We start from the raw sequence: 15,672 nt of genomic DNA on the forward strand, positions 1-15,672 counted from the left end.
CGGGCCGGGCCGGGCGGGGTCGGTGCCGGTGCCGGTGGCGGTGGCGGTGGCGGGGCCATGCGCGACGGGAGCCGGCGGGGGCGGCGGGGCCACGGGGGCGATGGGGCCGCGGCTGCTGCTGGCCGCGGGGCTGCTGCTCGCCGCTGGCACCGGGAGCGCTGCAGGTGAGCGGGGAACCGGCGTCCCGAGTGGGGTGGGGGGCTCGGTGGGGGGCGCGGGGCAGCGCGGGGGTACCCGCGGGGAGCGGCCCGGGAGGAGCGGGGTGGCATCGGGGGTCGTAGCCCCTCGGGAAGCTCGTTGCCACCTCGCCAGGATGTCCGGTGTGTCCTCCCGGGACGCTCGGTGCGCCCCCCCGGGATGCTCGGTGCGCCCTCCCTGGTACGCGCGGTGCTCCCCCGGTACCGTGGTTCTGTCCCCGGGACGCTCAGTGGTCCCCCGGTACCGTGGTTCTGTCCCCGGGATGCTCGGTGCCCCCTCCCCGGTACCCTCCGTGCGCCCCCCCGGGATGCTCGGTGCCCCCTCCCCGGTACGCTCGGTGTCCCCTCCCGGTACCGCGGTTCTGTCCCGGCGCTCCCCGGGCTGGTGGGGCCGTGCAGAGCGGGGTTTGATGCTCCCTCCAAACCCCATCCCGGGGCTCTGGGCAGGGGTTCCCCAAAAGCTGGCGGGAGGGGGGGTCTGAGTCAGCCGAGCCGGGCTCCCAGCCCTGCCCAGTCTCTGTGCTGGTTGTACTGGGCAGCCGGCCGAGGTGATGCAAGGCTTGGCCGAAGAGCCCAGCCCGTCCTCCTGCAGCCCCCAAACAGGGGGGTTCCCCAGGCTCTGCTGGGAGCCGTGCCGTCAGTGTGGGGGTCCCTGGGGCTTCCCACCTGTCCTGGGGGGCTGTAATGACTTGGGTGACCACGAGGGTCCTGGGTGCAGGCTGGGGGTCCAGGGTGTGCTGGGTGACCTTGGGGGTCTGGGTTGTGCTGGGTGACACAGTGGGGAGGGTCTGGGCTGTGCTGGGTGACACAGTGGGGAGGGTCTGGGCTGTGCTGGGTGACCTTGGGGGTCTGGGCTGTGCTGGGTGACAGTGGTGAGGGCCCTGTGCAGGTGACAGCTCGCAGCAGCAGCAGCAGCACAGTGAGGAATCAGGACACTCCTGGTCAGTGACCCCGTGGGTGCTGCGGGATAACCGGACACTCAGCTTGGCAGAAGCCACCCAGGTGAGCCCCACCCACATCCCTGGGGTCCCCCACGCTTGTGACAGTGCCTGCACCCCGCAACCACCCCCTGCCTTCTTCTCAGTGCAGGCCATGCGGTCCCCAGCACCCAGAGGCAGTGGGGAGGGGGCCCCTCAGCAAATCGCCCTTCCCCTCCCGATGCTGGGAGGGACCTTTCTGGGTCGGGGTACCCACCCCGCGCCCCTCCCGGGTGGGGCGGAAGGGCCCAGCCCACCCCGCGGCCGCGGGGAGTCTGTGCAATGTTTCCGCAGCGCTGCAGCGGGCAGGAAGAGCCGGGGGAACGGGGTGGGGGCCCCGCTCGGTCCAGCCCCCCTTGCCCTGACACAATGAGCCCGGGAGGGAGGGACGCTTCCTGCGGGGTGGGCAGGGCATCCCTTCCCATCCCTTCCGACCTCTCCCTGCAGCACACGCCAGGCCCAGGCTGTGCCTTGGGGGTGTGTGGGGAGGGATGGGGCAGCTTGGGTCAGGGGGTACCCCCCTAACCCCGGCCTGTGCCAGGGGGGGTTCCCTGCCCGTCTGACAGTCCTGCTGGAGCTGGAGGGGGTGCGGCTGCTGCTGGAGCTGGAGCAAAACTGGTGAGTTTGTGGTTGTGGGGTCAACAGCAGGGTGTGGGATGGAGCTCCCGGACCCGTGCAGGGTGGGGGTCCTCCTGGGACCCTGGGGCTCTGCCTCTGTCCATGGGGGTCCCTTATTCCCTGTCTCCATCCACACGCAGGTGGGGTGGGGGCCCCAGGGTGCACCCACAGCAGAGAGGGAGGTGCAGAGTCCTCCCTTCCTGCCGGGGTGTGCCAGGGTGGGCTGGGGGTTCCTGCTGTGGGTGACACGAGTCTCTGGCAGGGAGCTGCTGCAGGGCACTGGGGCCCTGCTCTATTACCTGCCCGACGGGACACGGGCAATCCAGGAGCCCAGAGAGCAGGTATGGCCTCCAGCATGGCTGCCACCTGTGCTGTCCCCAAGCTGTCCCTGTTCCCCAGGGGGACCCCAGCCTGGGGCTGGATCCTGAGCCCCCTTCTCTGCTGCAGGAGCACTGCTGCTACCAGGGGACCGTGCAGGGCTTCCCTGGCTCCTGGGCCAACCTCTGTGCCTGTGCAGGTCTCAGGTGAGCCCCCAGGCCCCGTGGTCTGTGAGCCCACTCCCACCGTGCTGATGATGGGATGGGTTCCATATCCCAGCTCCTCTGTCCTTCCCCAGCGGCCGCCTCTGGCTGTCAGACACCAGGAGCTACACACTGGAGCCAGCCACCAGCAGCCCCCCAGGGCAGCACGGGGCATCCCACCTTCGGCTGGAGCCACAGAGCTGCAGGCAGGGCCCCCAGCCTGGGGCAGAGGCAACAGAGCCCCCCTGGCCACACAGGGTAGGTCACCCAGGGGTCTTGCCCCATAGCATCAGCACTCTGACCCCTCTCTGTGGTCTTTTCGGGGTCCCCAGATAGAGGATAGAATCTGACTCCATATTCTTAGAAGGCTAATTTATTATGATATTCTATTCTATTCTATTCTATTCTATTCTATTCTATTCTATTCTATTCTAGAATGCTACACTAAAACCATACTAAACTATACTAAAGAATACAGAAAGGATACTTACAGAAGGTTTAACATGATAATAATGAAAAACTCGTGACTGACTCCTCAGAGTCCGACACAGCTGATGGTGATTGGTCATTCAGTAAAAACAATTCAAATGAAACCAATCAAAAAACCAATCAAACAGTCACCTGTTGGACAAACAATCCCAAACTACATTCCAAAGCAGCAAAGCAGCAAAACACAGGAGAAGCAAAGGAGATAATTATTGTTTTCGTTTTCCTCTGAGGCTTCTCAGCTTCCCAGGAGAAGAAATCCTGGGGAAGGGATTTTTCCATAAAATATGACTGTGACACCTCTCTGTCCCCAGGGCAAGCGGGCAGCGGCAGAGCAGCGCTTTGTGGAGCTGGTGATGGTGGTGGACCACGCTGCGGTGAGTGCTGGGCAGCGTCCCCACAGCAGGGGCTGCCCTTCCCACGGCCACCCCTGTGACCCCTGTCCCTGCTTCCCCAGTTCCAGAATTACCCCAACCTACAACGCGTTCACACCCGGACCCTGGAAATCGCCAACCAGGTGGATGTGGTGAGTTGTGCTTGTGTCTGTCCATCCCAGCCCTTGCCTCTGCAGTGCTGGGGGGGCTCTGACCCCGCTGTGCCCCCCCAGTTCTTCCGCCCGCTGGGAGTGCGGGTGGCCCTGCTGGCCGTGGAGGTCTGGAGCGAGGGCGACAAGATCGCGGTGGGTGGCAGCGCCCGCGCCGTGCTGGAGCGGTTCCTGCGCTGGCGCCGGGAGGAGCTGCTGCCCCGGCTGCCCCACGACAACGCCCAGCTCCTGACGTGAGTGGGGGACAGCGTGGGGACAGGGGGATGAGGCCGCAGCAGTCCCCCGACCCGCCGTGCTCTCTCTCCAGGGGTGCCCACTTCGATGATGTCTCCGTGGGGATGTCGACTCAAGGCTCCGTGTGTTCCCCCACGCGCTCCGGGGGGGTCAGCATGGTCAGTGCCTCTGTCCCCCCACCCCGTCCTCCCGCCAGCTGCCCTCCCTGACCCTCCTGTCCCACAGGACCACTCTGTCAGTGTCCTCGTCGTGGCCTCCACTGTGGCCCATCAGCTGGGGCACAACCTGGGCATGCGCCACGACGGCGCCGGGCGCCTCTGCGACTGCGGCGACCTCCGGCACGACCGCGGCTGCATCATGGCACTGCCCACAGGGTGAGGGCAGCGGGCAGCCCTTCGGGGAGCTGGGGCCGAGCCCCTTCCTCACCTCACCTCACAGGCCCCTTCCTGCCTCTGCAGGTTGACACCTGGCTTGAGCTTCAGCAACTGCAGCCGGCAGGACCTGGAGCGCAGCCTGCAGCAGGGCCAGGGCTGGTGCCTCTCCAACGTCCCCGAGCCCCAGCTCCTGACCGGGAGCCCCACCTGCGGGAACCACTTCGTAGAGCTGGGCGAGGAGTGCGACTGCGGCCTCAGCGTGGTACGGGGGGCTCTGGGGAGGCCTGGAGCCCTGCAGCCACCCCATTGCTCCATGGGTGTCTGGGCTGGCAGGGTGGTTTCCAGTGCTGGCGGCACCCGCTGACTGCAGCCCCCCCACTGCAGGAGTGCACCGATCCTTGCTGCAACAGCAGCTCCTGCCAGCTGATGCCAGGAGCCGTGTGTGCCACTGAGGATGCCTGCTGTGAGGACTGCCAGGTGTGTGGGGATGGGCACCCATGCCATGGGCACAGCAGCCACTCCCCATGGTGGGCAAGTCCCACTCACCCCATTGATCTGACCATGTCCCCCACTCACTCTGTTTATCTGACCATGTCCCCCACTCACCCCATTGGTCTGACCATGTTCCCCCACTCACCCCATTGATCTGACCATGTCCCCCACTCACCCTGTTTATCTGACCATGTCCCCCACTCACCCCATTGATCTGACCATGTCCCCCACTCACCCTGTTGATCTGACCACGTCCCCCACTCACCCCATTGATCTGACCATGTCCCCCCACTCACTCTGTTTATCTGACCATGTCCCCCACTCACTCCATTGATCTGACCATGTCCCCCCACTCACCCCATTGATCTGATCATGTCCCCCCACTCACCCCATTGATCTGATCATGTCCCCCATTCCCCCCATTGATCTGACCATGTCCCCCACTCCCCCTGTTGACCTGACCATGTCCCCCACTCCCCCTGTTGACCTGACCATGTCCCCCACAGCTGCGCCGTGCTGGCCACATGTGTCGGGAGCCTCTGGGCGAGTGTGACCTGCCCGAGTTCTGTGACGGGGTCTCACCGCGCTGCCCCCCTGACACGTTCCTGCAGGATGGGCAGCCCTGTGCCAGCGGGCGGGCACGCTGCTACAGCGGGGCCTGTGCCACCTACGAGGGGCAGTGCCAGCAGCTGCTGGGGCCAGGTAGAGCAGGGCCAGGGTGGGGTGCTGGCAGCTAAGCAGGGGAGCTGAGGGTCTCTGCTCCTGCTGCAGGTGCCAGTCCTGTCTCCAGCTCCTGCATGGCTGCCCTGAACACAAGAGGAGATGAACGTGGGCACTGCGGGCAGCTCCCCAACGGCTCCTATGTCACTTGCACACAGCAGTGAGTGAGGTCCCTGTCCTTCTCCATGTCCCCCTTGCCACGCCCCCTGCCCTGACCCCTCTGTCCCTGCAGGGACACCAGCTGTGGGATGCTGCAGTGCCAGCGCAGCAGCTCCCGTGGGGACAGGCCAGAAGGGTCCTGCCAGGGGACCACCCTGCCTGGGGATGAGGATGTGACAGATGCAGCCATGGTGCTGCCTGGCACCACCTGTGGCCCTGGGAAGGTGAGCAGTGGGGTGACAGGGAAGGGCCTGGGGGAGTCTCCCAGTGCTGACACCCCATGCCCCACAGATGTGCCTCCAGCACCGGTGCCAGGACATCTCCGTGCTGGGTGACCAGCAGTGCCAGAGCAAATGCCACGGGCACGGGGTGAGTGCGGGGCTGGGGAGCGGCTGCTGGCAGTGGGGAGCTGCCCCTCAGGGGCTGAGCTCAGCCACTGTCACCCCCCCAGGTGTGCAACAACCACGGGCACTGCCACTGCGAGCGGGGCTGGGCCCCCCCGAGCTGTGACAGCCCCGGTGTGGGAGGCAGCCAGGACAGCGGCCCTGCCGGCCTTGAGCGAGGTGAGGGCCGAGGTGAGCGCAGAGAATGGGGCTTTGTGCGGGTGCCGGGGGGGGACGGGCACGGCGGGGGCTGACGTGCTGCTCTCCCGCAGGAGGAAGCGCCCTGCCCACGGCCCTGCTGCTGAGCGCGCTGCTGGGGCTGGCGCTGGCGCTGGGGCTGTGCCGTGCCCGCCGTGCCGGCCTGCACAAGCACCTCTGCCAGCTTGGAAAGGGCACCTCCTGCCAGTACAGGTACTGGGGACGGGGGGGCGCACGGGGGGTGTGTGGGGGGCACGTGGGTGTTGGCACGCTCGCCTCTGCATGTGTATGCCGAGGCACACCGGTGGCACGTGGCTGCCACGCTCACCTCTGCGTGCGTGTGCCGTGACACGCTCACTTCTACGTGTGTGTTGTGACACGCAGGTGGCACACAACCCCCTGCATGCGTGTGCCGTGTCATGCAGGTGGCACACCAGCGGCCTCTGCACACGTGTGCCAAGGCACACAGGTGGCACGTGACGCCTCTGCACGCCTTGGCCGTGGCACACCAGCGGCCTGCTCGACTCCGCTCGCGCGTGCTGCGACACACAGGTGGCACGCACGCCTCTGCATGTGGCACGCTCAATCCCACGCACGTGTGCCCTGGCATGTGAGCACACACACGCACACGCGTCCCCCCGTGGTGGCTGCCCGGGCGCTGCGCACGCGTGTCCCCGCAGCGTGACCATCATCCGTGTGCGTGCGCGTCCCCAGCGCAGGTCGCAGCCCTGTCACCTCACATCCCCGCGGCTCCTCTCGCCCCCCCAGCCCCGGGCTGAGCCCCCCACTCTTCTCCCCACAGTGCTGAGACCCGGGTGCGGTTCCTGGGTCCCGGAGCCGCAGACGGCTGGAGCGGGTAACGTCACCTCCGGCGCCCGGGCGTGGGGCTGTCCCCGAGCCGTCCTGCTTCGCAAGGCCTCCGGTGCTGCGCTCTTCCCCTGGCAGTGCCCGTGGGGTGCGGGGCAGCCCCGGGGCGCGGGGTGTCGCATCTTCCAGCGCCGAGGGGTTCGTTTCTCTTGGGCTTCTGCTGGTGTCGGTGTCGCTCGGTGGCCGTGCGGGGTCCCCCCAGTGCCCAGAGCGAGCGGGGGTCTCACCCTGGGTTTTCCCTGCAGGATCTCGCAGCCAGAGCCCCCGGCGGGCAGCAGCCAAGGGCCCCCTGCGCGCCCCCGGCCCCCACAGTGGCGGCAGGCCACGGAGCTGCAGGTCATGCATGGCAGCAAGGTGAGGATGGGCGCAGCGGGTGCGCAGTTCACTCCAGTCCTGGGCTGGGGAATCCCACTCCTTGGCACCCGTAGCAGCCTGGCACGGCCGCTTGGCACGACCGGGACTGGAGCCCGTCCCAGCCAGGGCTGTGCACTGATGGGGGGTCTCTGTCTCTGCCTGGCGGGAGGGGGGTCTCCGCATGCTGCATGGCTTGTCCCCCCTCTCCCTCTCTCCGCAGCCGGCTGCCCTCGGCTCAGCCCGGCCCGATCCGCCCTCCCGGCCTCTCCCGCCGGACCCTGTGCCCAAGGTAATGCCCGGGCAGGGCGGGGGGCACCCCCCAGCCCACCCCGGCCCCGCCGCATGCCTGGCTGCGCTCCAGCTCTGGGGGACTTGTGTGACACGGCTGTCCCCTCGTGCCCGGCGGGACGCCGGCTCCCGCGCTGCCCCACTTGTCCCCCGCTGTCACACTGTCCCCGTCTCTCTGCCCAGGGCCCCCCCTCGGACAGGCCGCCCCCCCCCACACGCCCGCTGCCCGCAGACCCTGTGCTGCCGAGCGCTCAGGTAACGGCGGCAGCGCCTGCGTGTGGGGCGCCGGGCCGGTCCCCACCCTGCACCCCGCATCGTCCCCTCACACCCCGCCGTGCCCTTGCAGCCCCCAGGTCCGGCCAAGCCCCCGCCACCGCAGCGGCCGCTGCCCTCGGACCCGCCGGGCCCCTCGCTGGCCCGCAGTGAGACCCCCCCCGGGCACGCCTATGTCACCGTGATTCCTGCCAGGTGAGCGCGGGGCACAGCCAGGGCTGGGGTCCGGGGGGTTTGAGGGGACACTGTGGGGTGCCAGGGCAGGGCCTGCAAGGCCTGAGGGGAGTGCGGGTGGGGGAGAGAGGGTGGCCAGGAGAAATGAGGGGCCAGAACAGGGTGGGAGAGGAGGAAGGAGGGGGTGAGGGCGGGGATGCAGAGCAGGGACGGGGGGAGCTGCAGGGGGAAGCTGTGCGGACCCCACCCTCACGCCATCGCCCTCCCTCCTCTTGCCAGGCCCGCGCCGGCCCCGCCAGAGGCCTGAGCCGCGGGCGGGGAATGCGCAGCGCTGGATCCGCGGGGAAGGCCGAGCCCCGCCGGGCTCCGCCGCCCCCTTTGTCTCCCGCCACGTCAATAAAGGGGCTGTGAGCCGCCTCTGCGCTGCCTCCGCCGCACCGGCACCGGGGCACCGGCACCGGCACCGTGGGGGGGAGCGGGGGGAACTACAACTCCCGGCAGGCCCCGCGCCGGAAGGGCTCCCGAGCGCCGGCGCCCCCTGGCGGGCGCTGAGCGCAGCTGCAGCGGGGGCGCGGCCGGGGCCACGTGGGCACGGGGTGAGGGGACACGGGGGGACACGGGGGGCACGAGAGTGGGCACGTGTGTGTGTGTGTGTCTGTCTGTGTGTGCCGGAGCTGCTCCGTGGGCACACGCGTGTGTGAGAGCTGCCCAGTGGGCACACAAGTGTGCCAGAGCTATTCCTTTGGTACACGTGTGTGAGAGCTGCTCTTTGGGCACACGAGTGTGCCAAAGCTGTTCTGTGGGCACACGCGTGTGTGAGAGCTGCCCAGTGGGAAGACGAGTGTGTGAGAGCTGTTCTGTGGGCACATGCATGTGCTAGAGATGCCCAATGGGCACACGAGAGTGTGAGGGCTGCTCTGTGGACACAAGCATGTGTGAGAGCTGTTCCATGGGCACACGCATGTGCTAGAGCTGTCCAGTGGGCACGCGAGTGTGTGAGAGCTGCCCAGTGGGCACACGCGTGTGCCAGAGCTGCTCTTTGAGCACACGAGTGTGCCAGAGCTGTTCTGTGGGCACACACGTGTGTGAGAGCTGCCCAGTGAGCACACGCGTGTGCCAGATCTTCTTAGTGGACACATGAGAGTGTGAGAGCTGCTCCGTGGGCACACGCATGTGCTAGAGCTGCCCAGTGGGCACACAAGTGTGTGAGAGCTGCTCTTTAGGCACACGAGTGTGCCAAAGCTGATCTGTGGGCACACACGTGTGTGAGAGCTGCCCAGTGAACACACGAGTGTGTGAGAGCTGCCCAATGGGCACACAAGTGTGCCAGAGCTTCTTAGGGGGCACATGAGAGTGTGAGAGCTGCTCCGTGGACACACAAGCGTGTGAGAGCTGCCCAGTGGGCACACCAATGTGTGAGCGCTCCTCTGTGGGCACACGCATGTGCCAGAGCTGCTCTTTAGGCACACGAGTGTGTGAGAGCTGTCTGGTGGGTACACGTGTGTGTGAGAGCTGCTCTTGGGGCGCATGAGTGTGTAAGAGCCATCCGGTGGGCACATGTGTGTGCCAGAGCTGCCCCATGGTCACACGAGTGTGCCAAAGCTGCTCCGTGGGCACACACGTGTGTTAGAGCTGCCCGGTGGGCACACAAGTGTGTCAAAGCTGTTCTGCGAGCACATACATGTGTGAGAGGTGCCCGGTGGGCAGGGACACGCATGGGAATGCCCACGCAGGGGCACACGTGTGTGCAAGAACTGCTCAGTCTGTGTGGGCTCAGGTACATGTGAGAGCTGCTTTATGGACGTGTGTGTGTGTGTCTGTGTGTGTAAGAGCTGCTTTATGGACATGTGTGTGTGTGTCTGTGTGTGTAAGAGCTGCCCTGTGGTCTGGACACACGCGTGTGCAGGAGCTGTCCTGTGTGCTCGGGCAGGAGCTGCCACACATTTGTGCAAGAGCTGTTTTCTAGGAAGGAACATGCGTGTGCAAGCCGCCTGCCAGCCCACAGGGACACGTGTGTGTGCAAGAGCTGCCTGTGTGCTCACCACGTGTGTGTGCAAGAGCTGCCTGTGTGCTCACCATGTGTGTGTGCAGGGCAGGGACACACACCTGAACGGGCACAGGTGTGCAAGAGCTGCTGTGTGGGCAGGGACACAGGTGTCACACGTGAGCACACGTGTGTGCAGGAGCTCTCTGGGGACACACACACGTGTGCAAGAGCTGCCTGGTGGGCAGGGACATGGGTGTCACGCATGAGCAGGAGTTTTCACACGTGAACACACGTGTGTGCAGGGGCTCTCTGATGACACAGACACACGTGTGTAAGAGCTGCCCTATAGGCTTGATCACAGGTGTCACACGTGAGCACACGTGTGTGCAGGAGCTCTCTGATGACACAGACACACACACGTGTGCAAGAGCTGCCTGGTGGGCAGGGACACACGTGGGGCCAGCAGCTGCCACCCCCACGGGCACGCGCGTGTGCAAGCGCCATCCCGTGTGCACAGGTACACGCGTGCAAGAGCTGCTGGTGGGCACAGCCACGTGTGGGCAGCCGGTGGGCCCGGGCACACGCGTGTGTGAGAGCTGCCCCGTGTGAGCTCCCCCGGCCCGGTACCGGCGGGGGAACCAGCGCTGCCGGTGCCGGTACCAGGGCGGTGCCGGTGCATGCCCGGGGTGCCGGTGCCGGTGCCAGGGATGGTTACCGGCGATGCTGAGCCCCCTTGCCCGGGCACTGTTGGTCCCGGTGCCCGTGGATATTCGCGGTACCGGCTCGGTGTCGGGCTGGGAGAGGCACCGGGGCGTTGCCAGGGATACCGGTGCCGGTGGATGTCGGCGGTACCGGGGCTGCCGGGCTAGGGCGTGGCTGCTGCGGCCGGTCTGGTGCCGCTGGATGCCGGTGCGGAGTTACCGGTGCCGGTGCCGGTGGGTGCCGGTGGGGAGCTACCGGTCCCGATGGCGCTGCCGGTGCTGGTAGGTGCCGGTGGGGAGTTACCGGTCTCGATGCCGGTGCCGGTGCCGGTGCCGGTGGGGAGTTCCCGGTCTCGGTCTCGGTCCCGATGGCGCTGCCGGTGCCGGTGGGTGCCGGTGCCGCCCGCCAAGGGTTAATGGCAGTCGGTGAAGTTGCCGGGCGGCGGCGCGGCGGGATTGGCCCGAAGTTGTCGGGGCGGGCCGGGCCGTGCCGAGCCCCGCCGGGCCGCCCCGCCCGCGGCCCCCCGCCGCCCCCCGCCGCCGGCGGAGCCATGCGCCCCGCGCCGCTGCTCGGGCTCCTGCTCTGGGCGCCGCTGCTCTGGGCGCCGCCGGTGCGCGGCTTCCGCCACGGCGTCCACTGGAACGGCAGCAACCCCAGGTACCGCCGCCGCCCCCGCCGGCCCTGCCGCCTTTGTACGCCCCGGGCCCGCCGAGCCCCGGGCCCCGCCGAGCCCCGGGCCCGCGCCGCCGCCGCCACGGGACGGGACGGGACGGGACGGGAGGGGCGGTGGGCTCGGGGGGGCGGGGCTGCTGGCCACCGGGCCACCGGGAGCCCACGGGCGAGACCGAGCCGGGGAGCACCTCCCGGTGGGACCGAGCCCCCGGGCATCCCCGACAGCGGCGAGCCCCCAGGTAATGCCGAGCAGGCGAGCGGCCCCCGGTGCGCCGAGCCCCCGGGCATCCCCGGTGGTACCGAGCCCCGGTGGTACCGAGCCCCGGTGTACTGAGGCACCGGGCAGCGCTGGGTGTTGTGCAGCGGGTGAGCACCCCTCGGGGTGCTGAGCTCTGAGCAGCACCGGGCACCCCCGGTGGTACCGAGCCCCGGGCAGTGCAGAGCCGGTGAGTGCCCCAGCTGGTCCCGAGCCCCGGTGCCCACGGGGGGCACTGAGCCCTGAGCACTCCCGGTGGCACCGAGCCGCTGGGCATCCCTGGGTGCCATCGGGGCAGCGAGCACACCTGGGTGGTGCTTAGCCCCAGGCACTGCTGGTGGCACGGAGCCCCGGGTGGCATCCAGCTCCTGAGTCTCCCTCAGTGACACCAAGCTCTGGGTGTTCCTGGGCAGCCCTGGTTGCCCCCAGGCCAGTGGGCACTGCTGGTGGCACCGAGCCCTTGGTGGCACCGAGCTGGTGAGCAGTCCTGGTGGCACCAAGCCCTTGGGTGGTGGGCAGTCCTGATGCTGCCAATCTGCTGGTGGTACCCGCCTGTGCTGAGCCTGAATGCCCCTGGTAGCCCTGAACTCTGGGCATCCTCTCGTGGCATCAGGCTGGCGGGTGGCACTCTGGGGGCTGGGGGTTTCTGTGGTGGGGGCACTCCAGCGCCATTGGTGCTGCCTGTGGGCTTGGCTGTCACCAGGGTCTGGCTCCATCCCCCTTCCAGCCTCCTCCATTTTAGGTATTTCCCAGCTCGGGGCTTCTCAGGGAGCAGGAGGCAGGGTCAGGAGCTGGGGCCTCCCCCACGGAGGTCCCGGGCTCTGGGCCTGCTGCACTGGGCACACTGGCACACGATGGGCAGGGCTGGGCGTGCAGACGCTGCCTTGCTCCCACCCTGCAGCTGGGAGAGGTGAGAGCCCACCAGCCATGGGCGCCCCAGGAAGGGGGGCTCTGTGTGCCCCGCTGCTGGGTCAGGCAGGGCCCCGTCCCCCCAGCCCTTGGCTCTGCCCAGGCCCGTCCCAGCCAGCGTCACCCGTGGGATGCTCTGAGTCAGCAGGAGTCTGTGCTCCATCCTGCCCTCGGGGAGCCCCCGGCCTGAGTGGGGTGTCAGGGGTTCAATCCCCCTTTGCCAGCGCTGCCATCCTGCTGATGAACATTCTGGGCTCTGCCAGAACTGTCTGTGAGCACCAGCTGCACCGGGGCCAGGCTGGGGGCTGAGCCTGCCTCCCTTTTCCATCACCCATCCCAGACTCTCAGGACCAACCGTGTGCACACGCGTGTGCACGTTCATGTGTGTGCACACGCGTGTGTGTGCCTGCACAGCTGCTCCACCCCGGCCTCGAGCTCACAGCATCCCCGGTGTGCCCGCCCCGTGCCCCCTGCCCCGGCTGCCACCCCCTGCCAGCCCCGTGCGGGACCGGAGCGTCCCCTCCGCGCGGTCCCCAGCGCCGTGTCATGTCCGATCAGCGGCCAGGCGGGTGCCTGGGGCGAGGGGCTTTGTGCCGGGCCAGCGTGGCTGCACAAACCCCCCCGGCCGCGCTGGCCGAGCCCATTCAGCTCCAGCGGCCTGCGGCTAATCCGAGCTGATGCCTGGCTGTCGGGGGTTTTTTGGGAAAAGCCCAGCTCCCCGCTCCGCTGGGGCAGCGGGGCACCCCTCCTAAGAGACCCCCGGCTTGTCCCGCCCGGCAGGTTCCTGCGGGACGATTACTCCATCCAGGTGGCCATCAATGACTACCTGGACATCTACTGCCCGCACTACGAGGGCGCGGTGCCCGCCGGCCGGGCTGAGACCTTCACGCTCTTCATGGTGGATCGGGAGGGTTACCGCGGCTGCTACGAGACCCCCGGCGCCTTCAAGCGCTGGGAGTGCAACCGGCCCCGGGCGCCCTTCGGGCCCGTGCGGTTCTCCGAGAAGATCCAGCGTTTCACCCCCTTCTCACTCGGCTTCGAGTTCCAGCCGGGGGAGACCTACTACTACATCTGTGAGTGCCCCCCGGGAGCGGCGGGGGCTGTGCTCCCCGGGGTCAGAACATGTCAGGGGGTGTTGAATGCAGTCCCCAGGGTTGGGGATCACCGGGACCCCCATGGAGCCGAGTTCGGGGCGTGTGGGGGGTCAGGGTGCAGCCAGGATGTCACTGAGGGTGAGGGGAGCACGGGGGTTCTGGGTGATGCCAGGGCTGAGGTGCAGGAGGCTGTGGGTGTGCCAAGGGTGGGGGCACGAGGGGATGGGGGTGCAGAGGGGTTCTGGGTGCCCTGTGGTGGGGGTGTCATGGAGGTGTGGGGTGCAGAGGGGTTCTGGATGCCCCTGGAGGGTGGCACAAGGGGGTCGGGGTGAAAGGGGCTTCTGGATTCCCGTGGAGGGGGGCACAAGGGGATCAGGGTGCATGGGTGGGGTCTGGATGCCCTGGGGTGGAGGGTGTGTGGGGAGGTGGGATGCAGGATGGGCTGTGCATGCTCCGGGGTGGGGGCACGAGGGGTCGGGGTGCCCCCAGTTCGGGGTGCCCCCGGTTCGGGGTGCCCCCGGTTCAGGGTGCAGGGGGTGTCTGGGTGCTCTAGCGGGGGTCACGAGGGGTCGGGGTGTCCCCGGTTCGGGGTCCCGGGGGGCTCTGCGTGCTCCGGGGTGGGGGCGCCGTCCCCGCGTTCCGCCGGGAGGGGGCGCCCCCGGCCCGCGCGGAGCCGCCGTCGGGGGGTCCCGGGGGGGCCGCAGCGGAGCCGGTGCCCGCTGACCCCCCCTGCCCAGCCGTGCCCAGCCCCGAGAGCGCCGGGCGATGCCTGAAGCTGCGCGTCACCGTCTGCTGCCGAGGCACCAGTGAGTCCGGCCGGGGGGGCTGTGCCCCGAAACTCAGGGGCTCCACCGCTCCCCGCTGGGGGGTACCGGAGCCGGTTCCTGACATCGGTGGGGTTTTTTTCAGCGCCAGAGCCGGTGACAGAGGTGCCGAATTCGCAGCCCCGAGGGCGCGGGGGGCCCGAAGGTGGGTACAGGGGAGGGGCTGGGAGGTCGCGGACCGGCTCGCCCTGACCCCTGCTTCTGCCCTGGCAGATGTGGCTCCTGCCCGGGGCGCCGCGGTGCCATCGCAGCCCTGCAGCCCATGCCTGGCGCTCGTGCTCCTGGCCCTGCTCTGGATCTGACCCCGGCGCTGCCCCTGGCGGGGGGATGGGCTCCTCTGCCCCAACGCCGCTTCCAGACTCTTCCTCCCAGCCAACCCCCCCGAGCCCGTGGGGCAGCCCCAGGCCATGACCCGCCTGCTGGACCTCCGCAAAGCCGAGCTGGGGCCGGGAGCTCCGGGCTGGAAGGTGAGGGGCAGCGGGGGCACCGGGTGGGCACCTGCCTGCTGCCCTGAGGCATCCCTGGACGGGGCTCTCTCCCTCTCAGCGCCGTCGCATCGCCGCACGTCGGGATTGCCGGGATCGCCACAGCCCGGCCCGGCGCTGGGGTCCCCTCAGCGAACGCCTGCTCTGCCCCACGGCCACCACCTCATCTCGTGCCTTTCCCCACGGACCCCCTCCCCCGGGGCCCAGGGACCCCCGACCCCGGAGCGGGGCAGCGGCTCCGATGGCGGCATCCGCCGCTGCTGTGTCCTCCTGCAGCGAGGACACGCTGATCTGTCTTCTGGGAAGACGCCTTCCTCCGTGCCCTCGGTTTGGTTTTAACCCTTGGTAGTGACTGAGCAATACAATATTTGCAAGATCGCTGCGCCCCCGGCCGTGCAGCCCCGCCGCCGTCCCCCTGCCCGTGCCCCCCCGCCCTGCTCGGGTGCCAGGGTGGCTCCTCCAGGGTGTCCCTGCCCCTCGCTCCCTGCACAGCCCTCACGGCCAAGGGTTTCATTGCAGCACTTTGATATTGAGTCGTCAGCTCCTGCCACCGGAGAGCTTTAATTACAGACGAGCTGCTGGTAATTAGCACCTGGTGGTGGGATGAGCAGTGGGACAGGGGGTGAGGGGGCAGTGGGCTTGGGGGTCACTCACCCAGAGCCCCCAGCCGGGCACCCTGGTCCCTCTTGCCACCTTTGGGTGTGGTTGGGTTGTCCGCAGAGCAGCCGCTCTCTGTCCATCTCTCCATCTATGCACCCCACAAGATGCCAGAAATGGGGGGTGTGGGGAGCTGCAGGGTTTCCCCCTTCCCGAGTGGAAGGGGCACCAGCGGGGGCTGATCCCATGGCACAGCCGGGTCCCTGTCAGAGTCACAGCTCTGCCAC

At 68.2% G+C, this 15,672-nt stretch overlaps 1 protein-coding gene across 7 annotated transcripts; it reads left to right on the forward strand.

Annotated features, from left to right (window-relative positions):
* On the forward strand, nt 1-15,308 carry ADAM15 (ADAM metallopeptidase domain 15). Of its 7 annotated transcripts, none has more exons than XM_064401447.1 (28): nt 1-164; nt 1,087-1,199; nt 1,716-1,792; nt 2,055-2,133; nt 2,240-2,316; nt 2,409-2,571; nt 3,114-3,176; nt 3,257-3,325; nt 3,407-3,576; nt 3,651-3,735; nt 3,803-3,951; nt 4,036-4,213; nt 4,336-4,428; nt 4,950-5,145; nt 5,215-5,323; nt 5,396-5,546; nt 5,614-5,691; nt 5,774-5,897; nt 5,978-6,116; nt 7,016-7,124; nt 7,345-7,413; nt 7,596-7,667; nt 7,759-7,880; nt 13,166-13,458; nt 14,217-14,285; nt 14,389-14,448; nt 14,517-14,770; nt 14,850-15,307. In XM_064401447.1, the coding sequence occupies exons 1-27, from the start codon at nt 101-103 to the stop codon at nt 14,603-14,605; spliced, it is 3,060 nt and encodes a 1,019-aa protein (XP_064257517.1). In that variant the 5' UTR covers nt 1-100; the 3' UTR covers nt 14,606-14,770; nt 14,850-15,307. The 7 variants fall into 7 exon arrangements, with proteins under 7 accessions (XP_064257517.1, XP_064257515.1, XP_064257514.1 ...); XM_064401443.1 differs by having other exon boundaries at nt 5-164; nt 5,774-5,885; nt 14,850-15,304; XM_064401445.1 differs by lacking the exon at nt 7,596-7,667 and having other exon boundaries at nt 4-164; nt 14,850-15,308.
* The last annotated feature ends 364 nt before the right edge of the window (nt 15,309-15,672 follow it).

Source organism: Passer domesticus, chromosome 32 (genome assembly GCF_036417665.1).
Source record: "Passer domesticus isolate bPasDom1 chromosome 32, bPasDom1.hap1, whole genome shotgun sequence".
In the NCBI taxonomy this organism is placed as follows: domain Eukaryota; kingdom Metazoa; phylum Chordata; class Aves; order Passeriformes; family Passeridae; genus Passer; species Passer domesticus.